At 42.9% G+C, this 19,921-nt stretch overlaps 1 protein-coding gene across 1 annotated transcript in view; it reads right to left on the bottom strand.

Moving 5' to 3' along the window:
* Positions 1-5,280: 5,280 nt before the first annotated feature.
* Positions 5,281-19,921, bottom strand: part of STEAP2 (STEAP2 metalloreductase) — a 40,061-nt gene continuing 25,420 nt past the window's right edge. The window contains exon 5 of the mRNA XM_082258508.1: positions 5,281-6,004. Within this exon, the coding sequence (XP_082114634.1) occupies positions 5,720-6,004 (285 nt within the window). The 3' untranslated portion in view covers positions 5,281-5,719. The remainder of the gene's footprint in view (positions 6,005-19,921) is intronic.

A 19,921-nucleotide genomic window follows, 5' to 3' on the forward strand; every position in this document is an offset into this window, starting at 1 on the left:
TAAAACCGCCAATTAACAAAAATGCAGCTCACCCTATATTTTGGTGAATTGACCCTCATGTAGAATATATAACACTTCACAAATACACAGAAAAATGCACCAATCAGGTTTTCTGAAAAAAGTTCATGAATGTTATTGCCACAAAAATGGAGGCGATACGGAAAATTGCACTACCCACTGAAGTGCTCTTCTTTGACATCTTGGCTTTATCTGAAATCCAAATATCTTGGCCTTTGAGTTCATGACGGATGTGCCACTAATACTGTCATCATGATCTTCAGCTATTTGAAAGCTCTTGTGTCCATTTTCGAATGTTATTGGGATCTGTCATTAATTCTGTCGAGGTTTCCAAGTTTTTTGTGCCTTTTTAATAGTCATCGCCCCCTTTACATGGAAAGGGAAAGTAGAATGCTTTCATTTTTGATAGGACTTGATGATCAGAAAGAGTCATCGCCCTTCCCGTAAGAAAAAGAAAATGTATGATTTTCTTTTTTTGATGAGGCTCAGTGTCGGGAAAGTTGTCTATTTTGCTATTGGTTGAGTTTTAGGAATTTCAGCCTAGGTTCACACTAAATGCGTTCAGTTGAACTCGCAAGATTTCAAACTGGCATTTCAGTCCGACTTCAGGGGTGATTTGAGGTACATCTGTGAAGGTTCATGCACAGATGTCTATTGCAATCGCCCCCGAAGCCGCCAAAAGTAGTGCAGGAACTACTTTAGGGAATCAGTGTGGCGCCACAAAGTCGGCGTGGCACCAATTCAGACAGTGCTGTTGCCAGCAATAAGCTCAGATTTGGCAGGCAATTTATCATGTCAAATCAGCCCGATGTGAACGGGAGCTCAATCTGTTTTCTGCTCATCATAGAATTGAAGCCATGTTGTTCTTGGCTGGTAGTCATTTCTCTGTCAACGCTTTGCAAGAACAGTCTCTAAAAAGATAAATTTAATTATCTATACACATATACTTTTTTTTACAATATGGCACCTGCTGCAAAATGCAGTACAATACTGCTCACTGCAAACTATACCTCTTCTCCACTGCATGGAAGAGGTGGGACCTCAATGAAGATAAAGGAGTCCTCAATACGGTTGATTTACTAACTGGAGAGTGCAAAATCTGGTGCAGCTCTGCATAGAAACCAATCAGCTTTCTGTTTTTTGTCAAAGCTTAACCACTTTAGCTCTGGCCACTGTGCCTCTACTGCGGCACAGTGGCTCGTTATCGTCCAGCGACGTAGACCTACGTCGCTGGACTCCTCCCCCTGTAGGCGGCGCTTTCATTCACAGCGGGAGTCGGGCCAGGGGAGGAGCGGCGGCGATCACCGCTGCTCTTCCCCGATCATCGGGGGATCTAGTTTGGAGATCCGCCCGCCTGTGTAAACAGAGCGGGCAGATCTCCTAAGTGACAGGGAGTGACAGATCGGAGTGTTCAGCATAGCTGAACATCCGATCTGTCCCTGACTCACTCAGTCACCTCCCCCCCCCCCCCACACGTCAGTAAGCACCAGGCATACATTAACCCCTCCCTCTCCAATAAAATTAACCCCTTCCCTGCCAGTGTCATTTTTACAGTAACAGTGCATATATATAGCACTGATTACTGCAGTAATGTCACTGGTACCCCCAAAAGTGTCAAAAATGTCAGTCAAGGGTCCGATCTGTCCGCCGCAATGTCGCAGTCCCGCAAAAAAAAATCGCAGATCGCCACCATTACTCGTTAAAAAAAAAAACACCAAAAATGACAGAAATCTTTCCCTTAGTTAGTAAATGCAATAACTTTTGCGCAAACCAATCAAAATACGCTTATTGTGATTTTTTTTACCAAACATAGGTAGCAGAAAACAAATTGGCCAAAAATTTAAAAAAAATGTGATTTTTGCATATTTTTTGGGAGGAATTTCATATAAAAAAATGTTAAAAATATTGTTATTTTTTCAAAATAAACGCTCTTTTTTTGTTTATAGTGCAAAAAGTAAAAATCGCACAGGTGATCAAATACCCCCAAAAGAAAGCTGTTGTGGGAAAAAAAGGCCGTAAATTGAAGCTAGAAGCTGATTAGCTACCATGCACAGCTTCACCCGATTCTGCGCTCTCCAGTTTTTGTAAATCAAACCCAATAAGTCCAACCCCTGCCGTCTCCATCAAGTTTCCACCCTTTTGTGCAGGACTGGTTATTTTTTTATTTTTTTAAAATCAGCACACTGTCCTCTGTACAGGCCAGCCTGTAAGAAGTGCATGCTCTCTATTTTTCATTCAACCATTCTGACCTCATGATGACACGTGATATCAATTCAGAGAAGCATAGCGCATGCTGCATTTTCATTCCTGAGTATTTGCTATTTCTTACGCTTGAAAATGATTTTGCATGGAAATTTTAATACCGCATGTGTTATGCTTTTATGAATTGGGATTCATGCCCATTATTTTGGTCCTTTTGAAGGTTTTTAAAACAACTCTATTGCCATGAAAATAAAAATGAAAAAAGGAATTCTGGAAGCTGTGCCCAAGAAACGCCAGGCAGAGAACAATAGTCTAGTTGCCTGTGGTCTCCCTGCAGCTGATCTTTTCCCTATTACTGACTTATCATGACTTGCTCTGCATTGTGTCTATGTAGAAGCGGCCATCTAAGTAAAGGCAGGGTATTGCTTTCTCATGTCAGAGTCTCCAGCAAGGGCAACAGTCAGCAATACGTTAGTGACATTGCCAAATCTCAATACAAATCTCTGAAGACTAGTAGTCAGAGGCAGTAGTACCTCAGATTCAGTGGCGGCCGGTCCATAAGGGGCGCACGGCCCCGCCCTCCTATTCTCTATGTGTCGACCCCTAATCTCCATGCGGGGCGCCAGACACATAGAGTTCTATGAGTTTTTTTTTTTTTTTTATGCACATGATTAGAGCTAGATGCTCTACTTGGCTTCAAAAAGGGGGCTTTTTGTCACCCACTTGTGACATTAGCGAATGAACATTCGCTATTGTCTTCCTGCTTCTCCTCCCGGCCAATCAGGACAGGAAGCGGGTCCGAAGAAAAGCGACCGGATTGGCCGGGAGGAGAAGCCGGGGAAGCCACCCCCGACCTGGATGGGGGTAAGTGAGGGGATGGCAAGCGGGCGCGGGGGTGGGGGGTTTGTTTGCCCCCCCCCCAAAAAAAATGGAGCATCAGCCGACACTGCTCAGATCTCACACAGCAGATATAAAATTTTGAGGCTCAATGCACAGAAGGTACCTAGGCACACATTCTGGGAGGGGCACTGCTATTTTTCAGGTGGAATTCCAGACAAAATGTAGCTTTTTCAGGGTACGGCTTAGGACAATTATAGAAACTATACCACAGTACTTTTTGAGTTCAGGTCCACTTTAAGTCACTTTGCATGAGAATATAAAAATACTTAAAGTGGTTGTAAACCCTTACATATACCCAGTGAAGTGACTGGCCTCAGGTGATACACAGAGATTAAACAAATCCTCCTCCATAAGTTTTATCTGTTTATCTGCAGTCTTGTCTTCTCTACAAACGTTCAAAGCTTGTCTGAGCTGTCAAAAAATAAGGGGGCAGAAAGCTGAAATTACACACTGCATAGCTCAGTGAGGAGAGCTCTGACTGCTGATTGGAGGGAAGGGACACACCCCCTTTCACACAGCACACACGAACAGAGCTGAGGCTGCCAATCAGCTGGAGCTCCCTCCCGTCACCTTTTTTCTTGTGGTGCCAAAAAAAACTTGTCAGAAGTGACTGAATGAAGCAGCAGACAGAAACTACACTTTAGGGTTGATTTACTAAAGGGCAAAAAGGCTGTGCACTTTCAAGTGCAGTTGCTCCAGAGCTTAGTAACTGAGCATAAATTCTGCTGACTTCCATCATCCTAACATGTGCAAGCAAAAATGCTGTTTTTTTATTTTTCTTTATTTCCCTTTTGCGTGATTGGGTATTCTTTGCAGCGTAAAGCTTTACCTCATTTAATAAGCTCTGGAGCAACTGCACATTGCAAAGTGCGCAGTTTATTTGCCTTTAGTAAATCAACCCCTAAGTGCTCTTAAATGCGACAACTACACACTATAGAGCAGGCTTTCTCAACCTTTTCAACATGGAGGAACCTCTTAAAATAACTTTCCTGTCTCAGGGAACCCCGGATAAAAATGACTATATCTACAACTCATAATGCATTATTGTGACGGTCATTGGGAAGAATTACCCACTTACAGATAGCTAAAACAATCAAAGGTGTCAATGGGAACCTAACTGAGTGGTAGAAATTGCTTATTGCTCAAGGAACCCCTAGCAACCTCTGAAGGAACCTTAGGGTTCCACGTAACCCTGGTTGAGAAACCCTGCTATAGAGGGATATGCTTTGTTCACATTTCATGTCTGAGGTTTACAACCACTTTAGTAGTCCTGCTGATGGAGACTCCTATCTGCTCTCTAGCAGCCAGAGAATTTTCAGCCTGTGTCCCCTGCTGCACGCTGTTGTCCTACCCATGGACCAGTAAGGGAGACTATGGTGACGTGGCAGTTTGCAGTTGGAAATGCAATAAGGGACACAGGCGCCTGACATACCGAAAAGTGTGTTGAATTCAGGGGCGTAACTACAGGGGTTGCAATTGCAACCGGGCCCCATGCTCCAAGGGGCCCATGCAGCTCCCCTGTACACCTGGATAGGAGGGGCAGCGGGGGCAGCATGTAGAGAAATCACCGTCCTCCTTTTTCCTCCTGTAGCTGCAGTAGGAAAATGGAGGAGATTGGTTCCTCTGTATGCTGCCCCCGCCACTCCTCCTATCCAGTTCACTTGTGTTCTGCTGTCTCTGGGCCCCTGCCCCCCCTGTGCTCCCTCCCCTCTCCTGCCGGCTGCTGCAGGGGATGTGTAATATAATGTAATTTACCAGCTCCTTCCTTTTCTGAATGGACAGAGTCATAGTCAGTGACATTGTAAAAAAATAAAATAAAATTATAAAAAACAATACAAATAAAATAACAAAAAATAAAAACTACTGACGCCAGTGGGTGAACTTCCAGGATTGGAAAGGTCACACTTGCAACCGGGCCCTGGCATTCCACCACCATGGGGAGGCTCCAAGAAGGCAGGAAGGGGGCCCACTGCAGAACTTGTGAAAGGGTCCCGCTGCTTGACTGTAATAAAGGGCCCCACAATGAGAGTAAAGGGCCCCTGGATCAGTGGGAAGAGCCCCAGACTTGAAGGGAAGGGCCCCGGCCAGGGGACCGGGGGGGGGCCCTTCATGGTTTTATGCACCGGGGCCCTGAAGGTTCTAGTTACGCCTCTGGTTGAATTCTGAAGATTCTTGGACCATCATAGTTCCAAGAGTGCAAAAGTCACTGATTGCCAGACTGGCAAATATTAATGATCGTCTTTTGCAGTATGCTTTTTAATTTTTTTTTTTTCTGGTGATGGAGTTGCTTTAGTAACTGGATTAAATGGAGATCTTTTCTATCTAGTTCTGCTTTAAAGAAAAATGAAGTGCTTTAATGCATCAAAAGTGTCTTAGAGCAAGAAAAGGCTCTTGCTGTCATTTTCCTGGCACAATTTGGAAAATTCAGGAAAGTGGCGTCTAACCGCTGTAAACGACCTAAACATGTCTCCTTACACTTTTGAAAAATAAATCCCCTTGTATTTTGCTGATGTAACCGTAACTTATGATGCCTTCTGCTGTCTGGAAAGATAACAGAAGTACTGGTATGGCATTCCCAGGCCATAGGGGAAAATCCCCATTACATGACCGTGACTCTCTCAGGGGAGACGTGAGCCGCTGTGCTGCTTGTGTGTTCCTTAAAATGACTCTTCTCCCATCCTCTCTTGATGAGGCGGAGCTTCTTGCTGACGCACGGGCACAGCAGCACAATCTTTCCGAGGATGACTATTGTTGGGAGGACCAGTGCTATAACAAAGTTTGGCGGAGTGTAAAAGCGGTAGTTCTCTTCTTCGAAGGCTCGTTTCCAGCCATATATTAAAACATGAAAGGTGCTAATTAGCAAAGCCACATAGCCGAGAGTAGACTGTGGGGGAAAAAAAAAGACAAAAAAGGTTAAAAACTGTTTCAACCTTGCAGTTTTCTACCTCTAACATATTTTATAAACTTTTTACAAATTATAAATATACAATTGGAAGAAAAATTGTGTGAGCCCATTGGAATTAACTGGTTTTCTGCAGTAATTTGCCATAAAATGTGATCTGATCCTCATCTGTCACAGCAATAAACAAACACAATGTTCTTAAGCTGATAACGCACAAATAATTCGAATTTCTTGGAATATCTATGGCCTTAATTTAAGACCAAAATACAGCGCTTGCTCAAGGCAATGAATACCTGTATATATTACCTATATACCAATGGTAAGTATGATACCAGAAATTATATTGCAAAATTAACCACTTTATGTCTGCTCACAGTAATACTACTGCGGCAGAGTGGCTCGTTATCGTCTGACGACGTAGTATTAACGTCATCAGACACTCCCCCTTCTGGGCGGCGCTTGCGCGCCGCCGGAGGCGCGCTCCCGCTGTTTTCATTCACAGCGGGAGTCGGGCCAGGGGAGGAGCAGCGGCAATCGCCGCTGCTCTTACCCGATCGTGGGGGATCGAGTCTGGAGATCCGCCCGCTGTGTGTAAACACAGCGGGCGGATCTCCATAGTGACAGGGAGTGACAGATCGGACTGTTCAGCATAGCTGGACATCCGATCTGTCCATGCCTCACTCAGTCACCTCCCCCCCTACACGTCAGTAAGCACCAGGCATACATTAACCCCTCCCTCTCCAATAAAATTAACCCCTTCCCTGCCAGTGTCATTTTTACAGTAACAGTGCATATATATAGCACTGATTACTGCAGTAATGTCACTGGTACCTCCAAAAGTGTCAAAAATGTCAGTCAAGGGTCCGATCTGTCCGCCACAATGTCGCAGTCCCGCAAAAAAAATCGCAGATCGCCACCATTACGCGTTAAAAAAAAAACACCAAAAATGACAGAAATCTTTCCCTTTGTTAGTAAACGCAATAACTTTTGCGCAAACCAATCAAAATACGCTTATTGCGATTTTTTTTACCAAACATAGGTAGCAGAAAACAAATTGGCAAAAATTTTTTTAAAAAATTGGTTTTTACATCTTTTTTGTGGGGAATTTCATATAAAAAAATGTTAAAAATATTGTTATTTTTTCAAAATAAACGCTCTTATTTTGTTTATAGCGCAAAAAGTAAAAATCGCACAGGTGATCAAATACCACCAAAAGAAAGCTCTGTTTGTGGGAAAAAAAGGACGTAAATTTCATTTGGGTACGGCGTCGCCCGACCGCGCAATTGTCAGTTGAAGTTGCACAGTGCCGAATCGCAAAAAGTGGCCTGGACGGAAGACAGCAAAATCCTCCGGTGGTAAAGTGGTTAATACAACTGTGAATAAATATCTATTAAATATTGTGCAGATAGTTGATGGTTAAATATAAATATATAAAAATTAATATGAATGAATATTGCTACAATAAATTATCCGTGAATATCCCAAAAAAGATATATATATACAATTCAAAAGAGGTTGTTTTGCAAGTGACTTCAGTGCACAAAAAAATATATTAAATAAATTAATTATTTATAAGTGTCCTTGATATATATACAATCCAAAAAGGATTGTTATAAAAACTGACTTCAGTGCTCAAAAAATAAAATAAATAAATATATAAATAATAAGTGTCCTTGATGACAAAAAATTAATGAATGTTCAATTCAAAAAGTGCACGTGGTTTATCATAATCCGCTGTGACATCAATTCCTTTTTGTGGGTAAATAGGCTGGATCACTTACCAGATGTAGTGGGTTCTATATACCGTATGGCATTAGAACCTTTCAAGCTTAGGAAGCCCCCTGGGCTTTAATAGGTATCCCCTTTGGGTGGTCTCCAATGGCAGGTAATTTCATCCAGGATATCGGGATGACGGTATGTGGAAGAAAAAAGAGGCTCCAAATAGCGCAATTCAATATTGACTGAATCCTTTATTTCCCATATATCGGGTAAAATAGATTAAAAGATCATGTCACATCACTGGTGGTCTAGCGGTACGGGCTGCATGTCCTTCTCACCGTGAGACAAGCTACTTCTGGCTTGCGCTCCATTCGGTGTGACGTAATGACGTTTGTGCGGTCCAAGCTGACGCGTTTCGTCACTTCCGGTGACGTCCTCAGAGCTGGTGGGATTACTTCCATGCTTAGGCTCATTGTCCTGTTGCATCACTCAAATTCTACTAAACTGTAGCCACCCTGTAATTATCCTGTAGGTTATTTTGGTAAATGTGGGAATTCATTTTATCCTCAATGATGGCAATGTGATCCAGGCCGTGAGGCAGTGAAGCAAGTCCAAATCATGATGTTCCATTCACTATTCTTCAGGGTTGGGATGATGTTTTTATGTTAGTATTGCTGTGGTGCTTTGCCCTTTACATAGTTAGTTTTTACATACATAGTTTTTTTGCCATTGTAAATTTCAAGCTGAACTCCAGCTACATAAAAAAAAACACAAATCAGCTTTCTTCAGTCCTCTTTACAGCAGAATTTAGACTAGAAAAAGGAGGGGAAGTAGTTTAAAAACAGTCCGCTGTCCTGCATCTACATGTGCTGAAATTAATATGCTGACAGGGGGAGAAAGCAAAACTCTTTGCCCAATCAGGGGCTGGAAAAAGGGAGTTGACCAAGCTATATTACATAGTTGCAGCAAGGTCAGGTCCCTCATGTACACCAAAAATTCACTGTTTAAAACATCCGTATTTGACTATATCTGCCATTCATGCTCATCACAGTTCACAGTAAACCCAACGGAGAAATGGTAATGTAACCTAAATTTTCTTTGACAAGATTTCATTTCAAAGTGAATTTGTTGTGTCAAACATGTCCAGGAAATTGCAAACCTAGGCATACTCTTCAGGGAATCCAAGAGATAGTTTTGGAATTTTGGAGTGTTATGTAACTGTCCCAGCCAAGAATCAGACCAGTGACATGTTAAACTAGGTTTATTGAGCAATTGGAAATAGGAATAAAAAATGTTAAAAGAAGGGTAGAAGGTGCAGAGACCAACAGGAGCACAACTACAGTGAGGTAGGTCAGTAAACAGCTACCCACAGGATGGCAGCAAAGAATACCAGAGTTACAGGCACAAACCAGTTATCTGAACAAAGCAATGAAATGGTGCAGAACAGTCCGTACAATAATAAAATACTTAAAATACCCTGGACAAGGTGGCCAGATGTCTTCCTCGCTTACTCTCTTATCAGTGGACTGGCTGCAGAGGGTAACCCAGAAGGCTGAGGACAGGAACTCTGCAACAGGCTGCACACAGGTGTAATTGATAAAGTCTCTGGCACAACAAATCTGGTGGCTTACAGCAACACCATGCCACTGGAAAGACTGTACTTGGCAGTCTCTCTGGACCGTGTCCACCAATATGTTTGGGACTTAGGTTAGAGCCGCATGCTCCCATGCCCTTCCTTGACCTGTACACTGACTCTGACACAGGGGGAGCCTACAGCAGAGACAGTGCTCTAGTCCAGTCTATTTAGCCCAGTCAACACTACTCAATCAGTCATGATGACTACTCCATCAGGGACAGCCTCTAAGCACAGAAAGTAAGGGGGAGCTGCAATTTATATCCCTTTGGGTATGTCCAAGGATTAGCAGAGCTCAATCAAGCACTCTTATGGCTTTTTGATCTATATATCATTGCCCCAATTCCTGTGGCAGAACAGTTCCAGGGGACAGGAGTTTTTACCCTAATCTGTTCATCGTTCTCAAGCCCATTATGTATCTCAAAACTCTGAATATCTTCAAAAACTCCACATGGAATATACCAAATCTGTCATTGCCTCTCTTCACCATGGAGGCAATCTGGCTTCTGTGGCCATCAAAGAGGCGGCACAGTGGTGTAGTGGTTAGCACTTTCACCTAGCAGCAAGAGGGTCGCTGGTTGGAATCCCAACCATGGCACTACCTGCCTGGAGTTTGCATGTTCTCCCTGTGCCTGCGTGGGTTTCCTCTGGGTACTCCGGTTTCCTTCCACACTCCAAAGACATGCTGGTAGGTTAATTGGATCCTGTATAAAAAAAAATTGGCCCTACTATGTATGTATGTATGTATGTGAGTTAGGGACCTTAGATTGTAAGCTCCTTGAGGGCAGGGACTGATGTGAATGTACAATGTATATGTATATGTAAAAGCGCTGCGTAAATTGACAGCGCTATATAAGTACCTGAAATAAATACTGTATTTTCCGGCGTATAAGACGACCCTAATTTTCATCTACCGGTAATACTTATACTTAGCTTACCTTGGAGAGATTATACTCGGCGTATAAGACGACCCCCAATTTTTGGGGGATTTTTTTGATGTTCAAAAGTAGTCTTATACACCAGAAAATACAGTAAATAAAATAAATCTACCTGTCCTCATCTTTCCAGTAATCAGCAATCATACGCTTTTCATTGGGGTTTATACACTATCAGTTTTTAGCCCTGACCTTGGATATTTCATCTGCACCCTGGTTATTTACCAAGGCGTTGGTCCCAGTACTAGCACTGCTGCTCTCTTGTGGCATCACCATTGTAGAATACTTAGACAACCTCCTGTCGAGGATACATTCATCGCAGCTCTGTCAGACATCGTAATGCTGACCTTCCAGATGTTACAGCAATTCGGATGAAATCTGATCCTCCATCGCTGGAACTAACTCATCATTTGGGTCTTATCCTGGACAGAGCTCAGGCCAGAGGGTTCCTTCCACAATAGAAACTTCAGACACTCCGGTCTCACAATTATAATCTCCAATCCAGTAACTAGTCGACTTTCCGCTTTTGCATGAGAGCACTATGTCTGATAGTAGACTTTTTTGAGGTAGTTCCATGTGCCCAATTACACTCCAGAACCTTACAGCTCAATGTTCTGATGTCATGAGACAAGTTGATCAAGTGCCTGGACAGAACGATTTGTCTATCACTGAGGACCAGGTTGTTCCGTGCCTGGTGGATCAGGAATCCAGCCATGGAGTTTAGAAAGTCCTTTGTTTCCATCTTTTGGAGAATCAGACTGGGAAGGAGTGCTGGGCACCCTGTCTCAATCATCAGGCAGGAAACATAAGTCTAGCTATGACAAGAGAGGTAGATTGGATCCTGTTTGAACACACACACACACCCACCCACAAAGGTTGAAGTGAATAGACTTGTGTCTTTATTTAACCTTATGTAGCACCCTCCTAGTTAGGTGCTAGAGAGAGAGAGTATAGTTTTAGCTCTGCCAATCAGAGGAGCAGCAGGGAAATCTATATTGCTTTCTGCTTACCAGTCAGCAGGATCTATGAGTTAGGTCTGCTCATGGTGCTCAGTGTGTGATTCATCTGGTCTAGGGAGTGTTTCACACTAGTCCAATAGGGAGGCATATTGGAAAGTGGAGGAAACCTGACCAATGGGTACACAGGCTTTGATACAGCCCAGTGATTGGCACAGACTGATTGTCTCGGTGCATTGTGGGGTGTGGTATTAAAGCCAGGAGCACATGTGCTGCAGGGTCTTTGGCTGGTGAGCAGAGTCCCGGAGGGAGGGTGGTAGCTGTCTCCTTCTCTGTAGCAGTGGAACGTGGTTACAGGCAGTCGACCTGGGAACCAGAAGGAAGGAGCTGAACCCAGAGGTCCATGAGAGCTGTCTGGAGGGATAGAGACACTGGAGACCCTCCAAAAACAGTATCGTGAGTAAAGGGGATCGTGTCTAGAAGGCTGACCTGAGGGGGGCCACCCCAGTGAAGAATAGTCAGAGGATGGGTGTCAGCAGGTGGAGTGAAAGGGGGTACTAGGTGTGTATCCCGAAGATAATTTATCCTAACAAGTCATCTACACAGAGACTTAATCCTAAATTCATCTAAGTGGCAAGGTGAATCACCAGCCTGGCTGCATCTTCAGACAGGAGTCATCATCTGTGAATAGTTCAAGTTGGAGTATCCCACTCTTCCCTTCTCAAATCCCTAATTTAAATAAAACCACAAAAACAACTACATCCCATATACTGGTCATTGACTGAGCCAGAGTGTAAAGAGTTAAATTGTGTATGCTGCAGTTGCTATCGGTAACCCAGGGGGATCCAAAGGTGAACAATCCAGCAGTCCTCAAGGGAGTAGTGCTACACTTACCAACTATGTAACTAACTGTTCTGGGAAAAAACTTCATGGTCCAGCCTTGTGAGCTGTGTTTATTAAGATGTTGAAAACTGATAGGAAGACCTCCTGAGCTGGCAGGCCTGGACTTGGGGGAGTGGTCCCTATACCAAGAAGCATTCTAGAACCCGTGTGGACATCCTGATCTTAAAGGTTGAACAAAAAACTCAACAGGTTTTTTTTCTAGGTACAGGGATCCCCCAACAGAAGAAGTAGATGCTCTGTTCATTCTGTTTGATTAGTACCTAATCTATGCCATTCCTCCCCTGAAACTTCTTCCTCACCTGCTTCACAGGAGTGAGGTAAGGGCATTCCAGGGATTCACATTGCTCCAGACTGGCCTAGGTGAATGTGGCACGCCAACCTGGTTAGACAACTGGCAGACTCTCCATGGGCATTGCTGAATTCTTGGGATTTTCTGTCCCAAGGACTGATTTGCTATCCTGCTGTAAAATTGCTGGCTTTTATGGAATGGCTGCTGAAGCACAAGTTCTTAGGGAGAGGTGTATCTCTCAGTCTGTGATTCCTACAATGCTAAAGGTTGGGAAGTCCACTTCTCACAAGGTTTATTACAGACATAGAAAGCATACTTCACTTTATGTGATCTTCGTGGCTTCGTCCCAGGAGTTTTTCTATTGGGAAATCTTTTCCTGCCTGCAGCTGAGTGTGGACTAGAATTTGTTTTTCAGAACCATCAAGGATACGTTTCTGCTTGTTTACCTATTACTATGCAGAATCTAAATCTGGTACTCTCTGACAAAGTGGTGTTTATGCCCAAGACTTCCTTCTTGCCCAAGGTACTTTGTGCCTTTCACATCAACCAGGGCTGGTCGACCATTGCCTGGATGTGGTTTGGGCTGTGAGAGTCTATTAGTCACTGCTCCTTTCAAAAAGTCTGATTACATTTTTGCCACCCTAGGTGAACCCTGTAAGGGTGCATCAGATCCTCATTTCACCATTTCTAGTTGTCTCAGATAGACCATTATCCAAGCTTATGGTCTCAAGGATAGCATTTCACCCTTTCTTGTCAAGATGCACTGTTAGACACGTGCAGAGGGGGGGGGGGGGGGCTCTGCATGCTTCCTTCAGCTTTGATGTGTCTCAGAGGAGCCAGCATTTCCCACCATCAGAACCAGCCAGCAGTAACCACCAGCAGTACCTGCCAGCAGTACCCACTGGCAGTACCAGCCAGAAGTACCAGCCAGTAGTACCTGCCAGCAGTACCCACCAGCAGTACCAGCCAGGTGTACCCACCAGCAGTACCAGCCAGCAGGTAAACCGCAGTGCATCCGTGTGAAAGCAACCTTAGGCCCCTTTCACATGATCAGTCTGGGCATTAGCGTGTGTAAATTGTTGCAATATGTTTTTTAATACTTAGTTATGTTCTGTCATAATAAAATGTCATGTACTTGTTCATACATGTATGAAAAAGGACATGACATTTTCTGGCTGCCTAAGTCACATGTGCTAGGGGTGCAACTAGCCCCCGGCACATACATGTAAATATCCCAGCATGTGCAGTGTTTCTGACTCCTACATTTTTCTGCCCTATCATTACAGAATCATCCATATCGATACACATATCAGGAAGGAATGCGTCACGATACATTGCTGTATTGATATTTTGAGCACATCCCTATTTAAAGCCCTGTTCCATGTGCCCCTTTTATACTTTGAGCACCTGCCCCTCCAAAGGTCTGTGCATGGCCCTGCTCTCTGTAAATAGCTTTTCAGAATCAAGCGTTTGCTAGATATGTAAGGCTGCCAGTGGTCTTCTTTTCACTTGTTCTCTAAGTTCTTCTTGGTGGACATTTTGGTCTCATTGATGCCACATTAAAGTGTATGTGGGCCTTAGGATCTTGTCACGGTATCTCTGTGCATTCAAAATGGTATCAATAAAATGCACCTGTGTTCGTTGTCCATAACATACGCCGGCCCATACCATAACCCCACTGCCACCATGGGCCACTCGATCCACAACGTTGACATCAGCAAACCGCTCACCCACACAACGCCATACACACTGTCTGCCATCTGCCCTGTACAGTAAAAATTGGGAGTCATCCGTGAAGAGAGCACCTCTCCAAAGGGTCAGACGCCATCGAATGTGAGCATTTGCCCACTCAAGTTGGTTACAACGACCAACTGCAGTCAGGTCGAGACCCCGATGAGGATGACGAGCATGCAGAAGAGCTTCCTTGAGACGGTTTCTGACCGTTTGTGCAGAGATTCCTTGGTTATGCAAACCGATTGCTGCAGCAGCTGTCCGGGTGGCTGGTCTCAGGCGATCTTGGAGGTGAAGATGCTGGATGTGGAGGTCCAGGGCTGGTGTGGTTACACGTGGTCTACGGTTGTGAGGCCGGTTGGATGTACTGCCAAATTCTCTGAAACGTCTTTGGAGACAGCTTATCGTAGAGAAATGAACATTAGATTCACAGGCAACAGCTGTGGTGGACATTCCTGTAGTCAGGATGCCAATTGGATGCTCCCTCAAAACTTGTAACATCTGTGGCATTGTGCTGTGTGATAAAACTGCACATTTTAGAGTGGCCTTTGCAATAATCATGCTGTCTAAACACCTGTGAGGTGGATGGATTATCTCGGCAAAGGAGAAGTGCTCACTAACACAGATTTTGCCAGATTTGTGAACAATATTTTAGAGAAATAGGCCTTTTGTGTACATAGAAAAAGTCTTAGATCTTTGAGTTCAGCTCATGAAAAATGGGGGCAAAAAACAAAAGTGTTGCGTTTATAATTTTGTTCAATGTAGATAGGAGATAGAAATAGGAGGGTGATAAAGAAATGTGGCTTTATTCTTTAGAAAAAGTAAAGATCTCAGAGCTGCTAGATGAAAGGCAGAGTACAAGTGACAGCTGGACCTTCTGACATTACAAACACAGCGTCGAGTATCTTTTTATTCACCTCGAATGTATGGATGGAAAAATCAGCTCAGCTTTTTTGGTTGAACGAAAAAAAATGAGTAATATATGGCCAGTTTTACTCCCTGTATTTGTCTTGCGCCCATTGCATGTAATGGAAATAAATTGTGAGTTGTCACTGAAACAGGAATGTAGGGGAAATCATCCAATGAGAACACCTGCTCCAGCGACAAATGTCTTAAAAGATTTCCCTTTTGTTTCCAACAATTTTTATTGCCAAAAATTTAAGTATACATCCAACACAAATCCAAACTCCTGGAAAGTTTATAACCGAACACAATCAGCATACAGTAACATTCAAAAAAAGAAAGAGATTTTCTTTTGTCACCCCCTTGATAGCAATATTTCCCCCACTCGTTAGACAATTTCCAAAATAACAAATCTGGAGAGAAAGAAAAAAAGAAAGGAAGGAAAGATATGTATAGAGCAGTCTGCGCCATCAAAGAGCTCAATAACTAAGCTTCAGGAACACTTGAAAACTCTAGATGTTCCCAAAATGATAGGTGAACCAGTAGGCAAATTAATGGAAACCCTATTAAAGGATAGGATTGTGGAACATCTTAAATCCCATGGATTTCAAGATGAAAAACAACATGGGTTTACTTCAGGGAGATCATGTCAAACAAATCTTATAGATTTTTTTGACTGGGTGACTAAAATAATAGACAGTGGAGGTGCAGTAGACATTGCATATCTAGATTTTAGTAAGGCTTTTGACACTGTCCCACATAGAAGACTTATCAATAAACTGGAGTCATTGAGCATGGACTCCCATATTGTTGAGTGGATTAGGCAGTGGCTGAGTGACAGACAACAGAGGGTTGTAGTCAATGGAGAACATTCAGAACAAGGTCATGTTACCAGTGGGGTACCTCAGGGATCTGTACTGGGACCAATTTTGTTTAATATCTTCATAAGTGATATTGCAAAAGGCCATCGATGGTAAGGTTTGTCTTTTTGCTGATGACACAAAGATATGCAACAGGGTTGATGTTCCTGGAGGGAAACGCCAAATGGAAAAGGATTAAGGAAAACTAGAAGAATGGTCAGAACTCTGGCAACTGAAATTTAATGTGGATAAGTGCAAGATAATGCACCTGGGGCGTAAAAACCCAAGGGCAGAATATAAAATATTTGACACAGTCCTGACCTCAGTATCTGAGGAAAGGGATTTAGGAGTAATTATTTCAGAAGACTTAAAGGTGGGAAGACAATGTAATAGAGCAGCACGAAATGCCAGCAGAATGCTTGGATGTATAGGGAGAGGTATAAGCAGTAGAAAGAGAGAAGTGCTTATGCCGCTGTACAGAACACTGGTGAGACCTCACTTGGAGTATTGTGCGCAGTACTGGAGGCCATATCTCCAGAAGGATATAGATACTCTAGAGAGAGTCCAGAGAGGAGCTACTAAACTAGTACATGGATTGCAGGAAAAAACTTACCAGGAAAGGTTAAAGGACCTTAACATGTATAGCTTGGAAGAAAGAAGAGACAGAGGGGATATGATAGAAACTTTTAAATACATAAAGGGAATCAACTCGGTAAAGGAGGAGAGCATATTTAAAAGAAGAAAAACTACCACAAGAGGACACAGTTTTAAATTAGAGGGGCAAAGGTTTAAAAGTAATATGAGGAAGTATTACTTTACTGAGAGAGTAGAGGATGCATGGAATAACCTTCCTGCAGAAGTGGTAGCTGCAAATACAGTGAAGGAGTTTAAGCATGCATGGGCTATCCTTCATATAAGATAGGGCCAGGGACTATTCATAGGATTCAGATATATTGGGCAGACTAGATGGGCCAAATGGTTCTTATCTGCCGACACATTCTATGTTTCTATGTTTCTATGGTTCCCAAGTCTTTTCAAACTGAGGCAATTTATCATTTAGGATGGCCCAGAGTTTCTCGTTGACCATTATCCAGGAGAGTTTGGTCTTAATCATATCAAACAATAAAGTGAGAAACTTTCAAGACCTAGCTATCACAATTCGGGCTGCTAGAAGCACCAAAGAGAGCAGCATTCCCACATGCTGCAGAGCCTCTAAAATTATATGTCAGGAGATAGAAGAAATTGTGGATCCAAAATCTGCAGACTTTTGGGAATTTCCACCAAATGTGGAAGAACGAGCCTTCTTGGCTGCAACCGCTGGAACAGCATGATGGGGCTCCAGGAACAGAAAAGGCCAACCTCGTTGGGACCATGTACTAACTATGTAAAACGTTATAGTTAGCTTCTATGAGAGAAGTGTAAAATATGATCTGGAAGCATCTCTCATTTGTTTATGCCAGTCCTTGATTTTATTCCACATTCAGATCACTTTAGCATATATTGTTGTGTAAAGCGGAGTTCCACCCTGGGAAAGTTTTTTTTAATAAAAATACCCCCGGGACAGTCAGGGCTAGTGCATTCCACAATGGATAGCCTCTGATCTGTCCCAGGTTGCACTTACCTTTTAGAAGAAATACTTACCTTGAAAATGTATTGTCCAGCGCTGCCATCTCAGGTGTGGGCAACTTGAAGCCAGCGCGATCCTGTTCTGTGTCCTCTCCGTCTTCTTCGGCATGCCCAGAAGCTGTTTAGCAAGGTATGACGGCGCCTGAACCGGAACTGACGTCGGGGCCGGTTCAGCTCCCAGGAATCATTGCAAGCCAGGAAGTGACGACTCGCCGTGGCCGCCGAGGGGAGGAAGAGGAAGTAAGGTGACTATATTTTCTTCTAAACGAGGTAAGTAAAAAAAAAAAAAAATTGCGATTATCCATTTGTTTTTCAGGTGACCCGGACCAAGAAGATGGAGGTAAGTATAATTTTAGGGTGGAACTCCACTTTAAAGAGTTGTGACATTAACATGGAATATATTGTAGAAAAAATATTATTTATCACACAACATACATAAAGATTCAAAGGCAGTCTCACTGAAAATATCTCCTTGAAAGTTTTTTTTTAAAAAGAAGCAACTGTGTATAATAGTGTACATCTGAGTTCGGGAGATAGTACTTCCCACACAAAAACTGGAGCGAGAGAACCCTCCCCCCAAGGATTTCCCTTTCTTTGGAGAGATTTCCTCTTCTGTTTGTGTCTGGAGGGCAGAAAATGAAGAATATTCTGCTCAAAGAAGGACAGGCAGCAAAAATGAAAAAAATCTGACAGGAGTTGTAATCCTTATCAAAACTAAATGGCTTTGGGGTAAAAAAAACCTTCCAATAGGTGCCCCCCTACCAGTGTTGGGGGTAACTAGTTACAAAGTAACTAATTACAGTAACTACATTACTTTTTTTGGTAACTAAGTAAAGTAACTAGTTACAATACTAATATTGGTAACTACACTACTTTACTAGGCTATAGGAACGCGCTTTCCTGCGTTACCCAAGCCGTGCGATACAATCGTTATTTCGAAGAATAGAGAGGGATGAAGTTTATGACTTTTTGCTGCACTTTATGTTTTATTCTGTTTTTTCAGGTTTTGTTCTCATGTTTCCCAAAGCCTGTGTTTATACAATAAACTCTATGCAGAAAGAGTGTCATGTATCTTCTTCTACACGGTCAATTAAGAAAGAGGAAAGTAAAGTAATAAGTAGTGAAGTTACTTTTCAAATGCAGTAACTAGTAAAGTAATCTCATTACAATTTACAAAAGTAACTAGTAACTAGTTACATTTTTTGAGTAACTACCCCAACACTGCCCCCCACAAACACTTAGACGGACACTGCTGCTGTCAATCAAATCCTGTGAGCAGAGAGTGAGAGGTGGGACTAAGCCACATTGTGTGTCTTTTTGCGCATTCCCAAGTGTCACGTGTAGGGTAGCCTGTTAATTTCAATGAGAAATGCACCAAACCACCTATTGCTGCACCACCATGCAGTTTGGTGTATGCAAAAATGCATGTGTTTGCAGATGTGTGGGTATGCCATTAACAAATAATGGCACCACTGGGCATCTGCTAAAGGGCAGCTCATTTCTTGGCATATCGGGAAAGCGCGCACTTTTGCACGCATTCCCAACATGAAAAGATTTGAACCTAGCCTTAGGGTTCTAGGTTAACATCTGCAGGCACAGTTCCTGATGCCATGAGAATATTATTCAATAATCTAGAACTGAAAGCTTGCACAGCTGCTGACAGCAAATCATAGTGATTGCATGCACTGCATACTGTACGTTGTGCAAAGCTTTTCAGTCTTTTGATCGGACTGTGCCTCCTTCCTTCTGTGCAACTGATGTGCACAGAGAAAGAAGTACACTGTTGAAAACCATTACAGAGTGCACCAAAAACCATTGTATGGGATTGCACCTCTTGCAGTTACAGCCCAACGTGAAAAGAATGAAGGGGTGAGATTACACCTGACAAAGGCTCAGATTTTAGTTGACATTGTTCCAGTGCAGGTATGAATATGATCTCAGATATCTCTCAGTATCATTTCATCAGCTTCCTGCTCAACATTCCCCTATGAAGACATTAATGAAAGCATTGTGTTCTTTCTCCCGGTTCTACAGAGTCCTGCACAGATAGACAAAGCGAATGGAAGCTTCTCAGTAGGTCAGAATATTTCTGTATAAAAGCCTTGCATTGATATCACAGTGTTCTGCAGATGTGTTGACGACTGTGGAAAGCACTGGAATATATTTAACACATGTATAAAGCTCAGAATTTGAGACAGAAGCAGGTTGGTGTGACCTAGTTAGAGATAGCAAAAGGATTGCCGGGAAATGATGGCTTGCATTTGGTTGCACAATATTTTATGCAAAGCAGACAATTAGAAGTTGTCTACATATATATAAATATAGGAATATAGGAACACATTGA

The sequence above is a fragment of the Pelophylax lessonae genome (genome assembly GCF_965119305.1).
Source record: "Pelophylax lessonae genome assembly, chromosome: 5".
In the NCBI taxonomy this organism is placed as follows: Eukaryota; Metazoa; Chordata; class Amphibia; order Anura; family Ranidae; genus Pelophylax; species Pelophylax lessonae.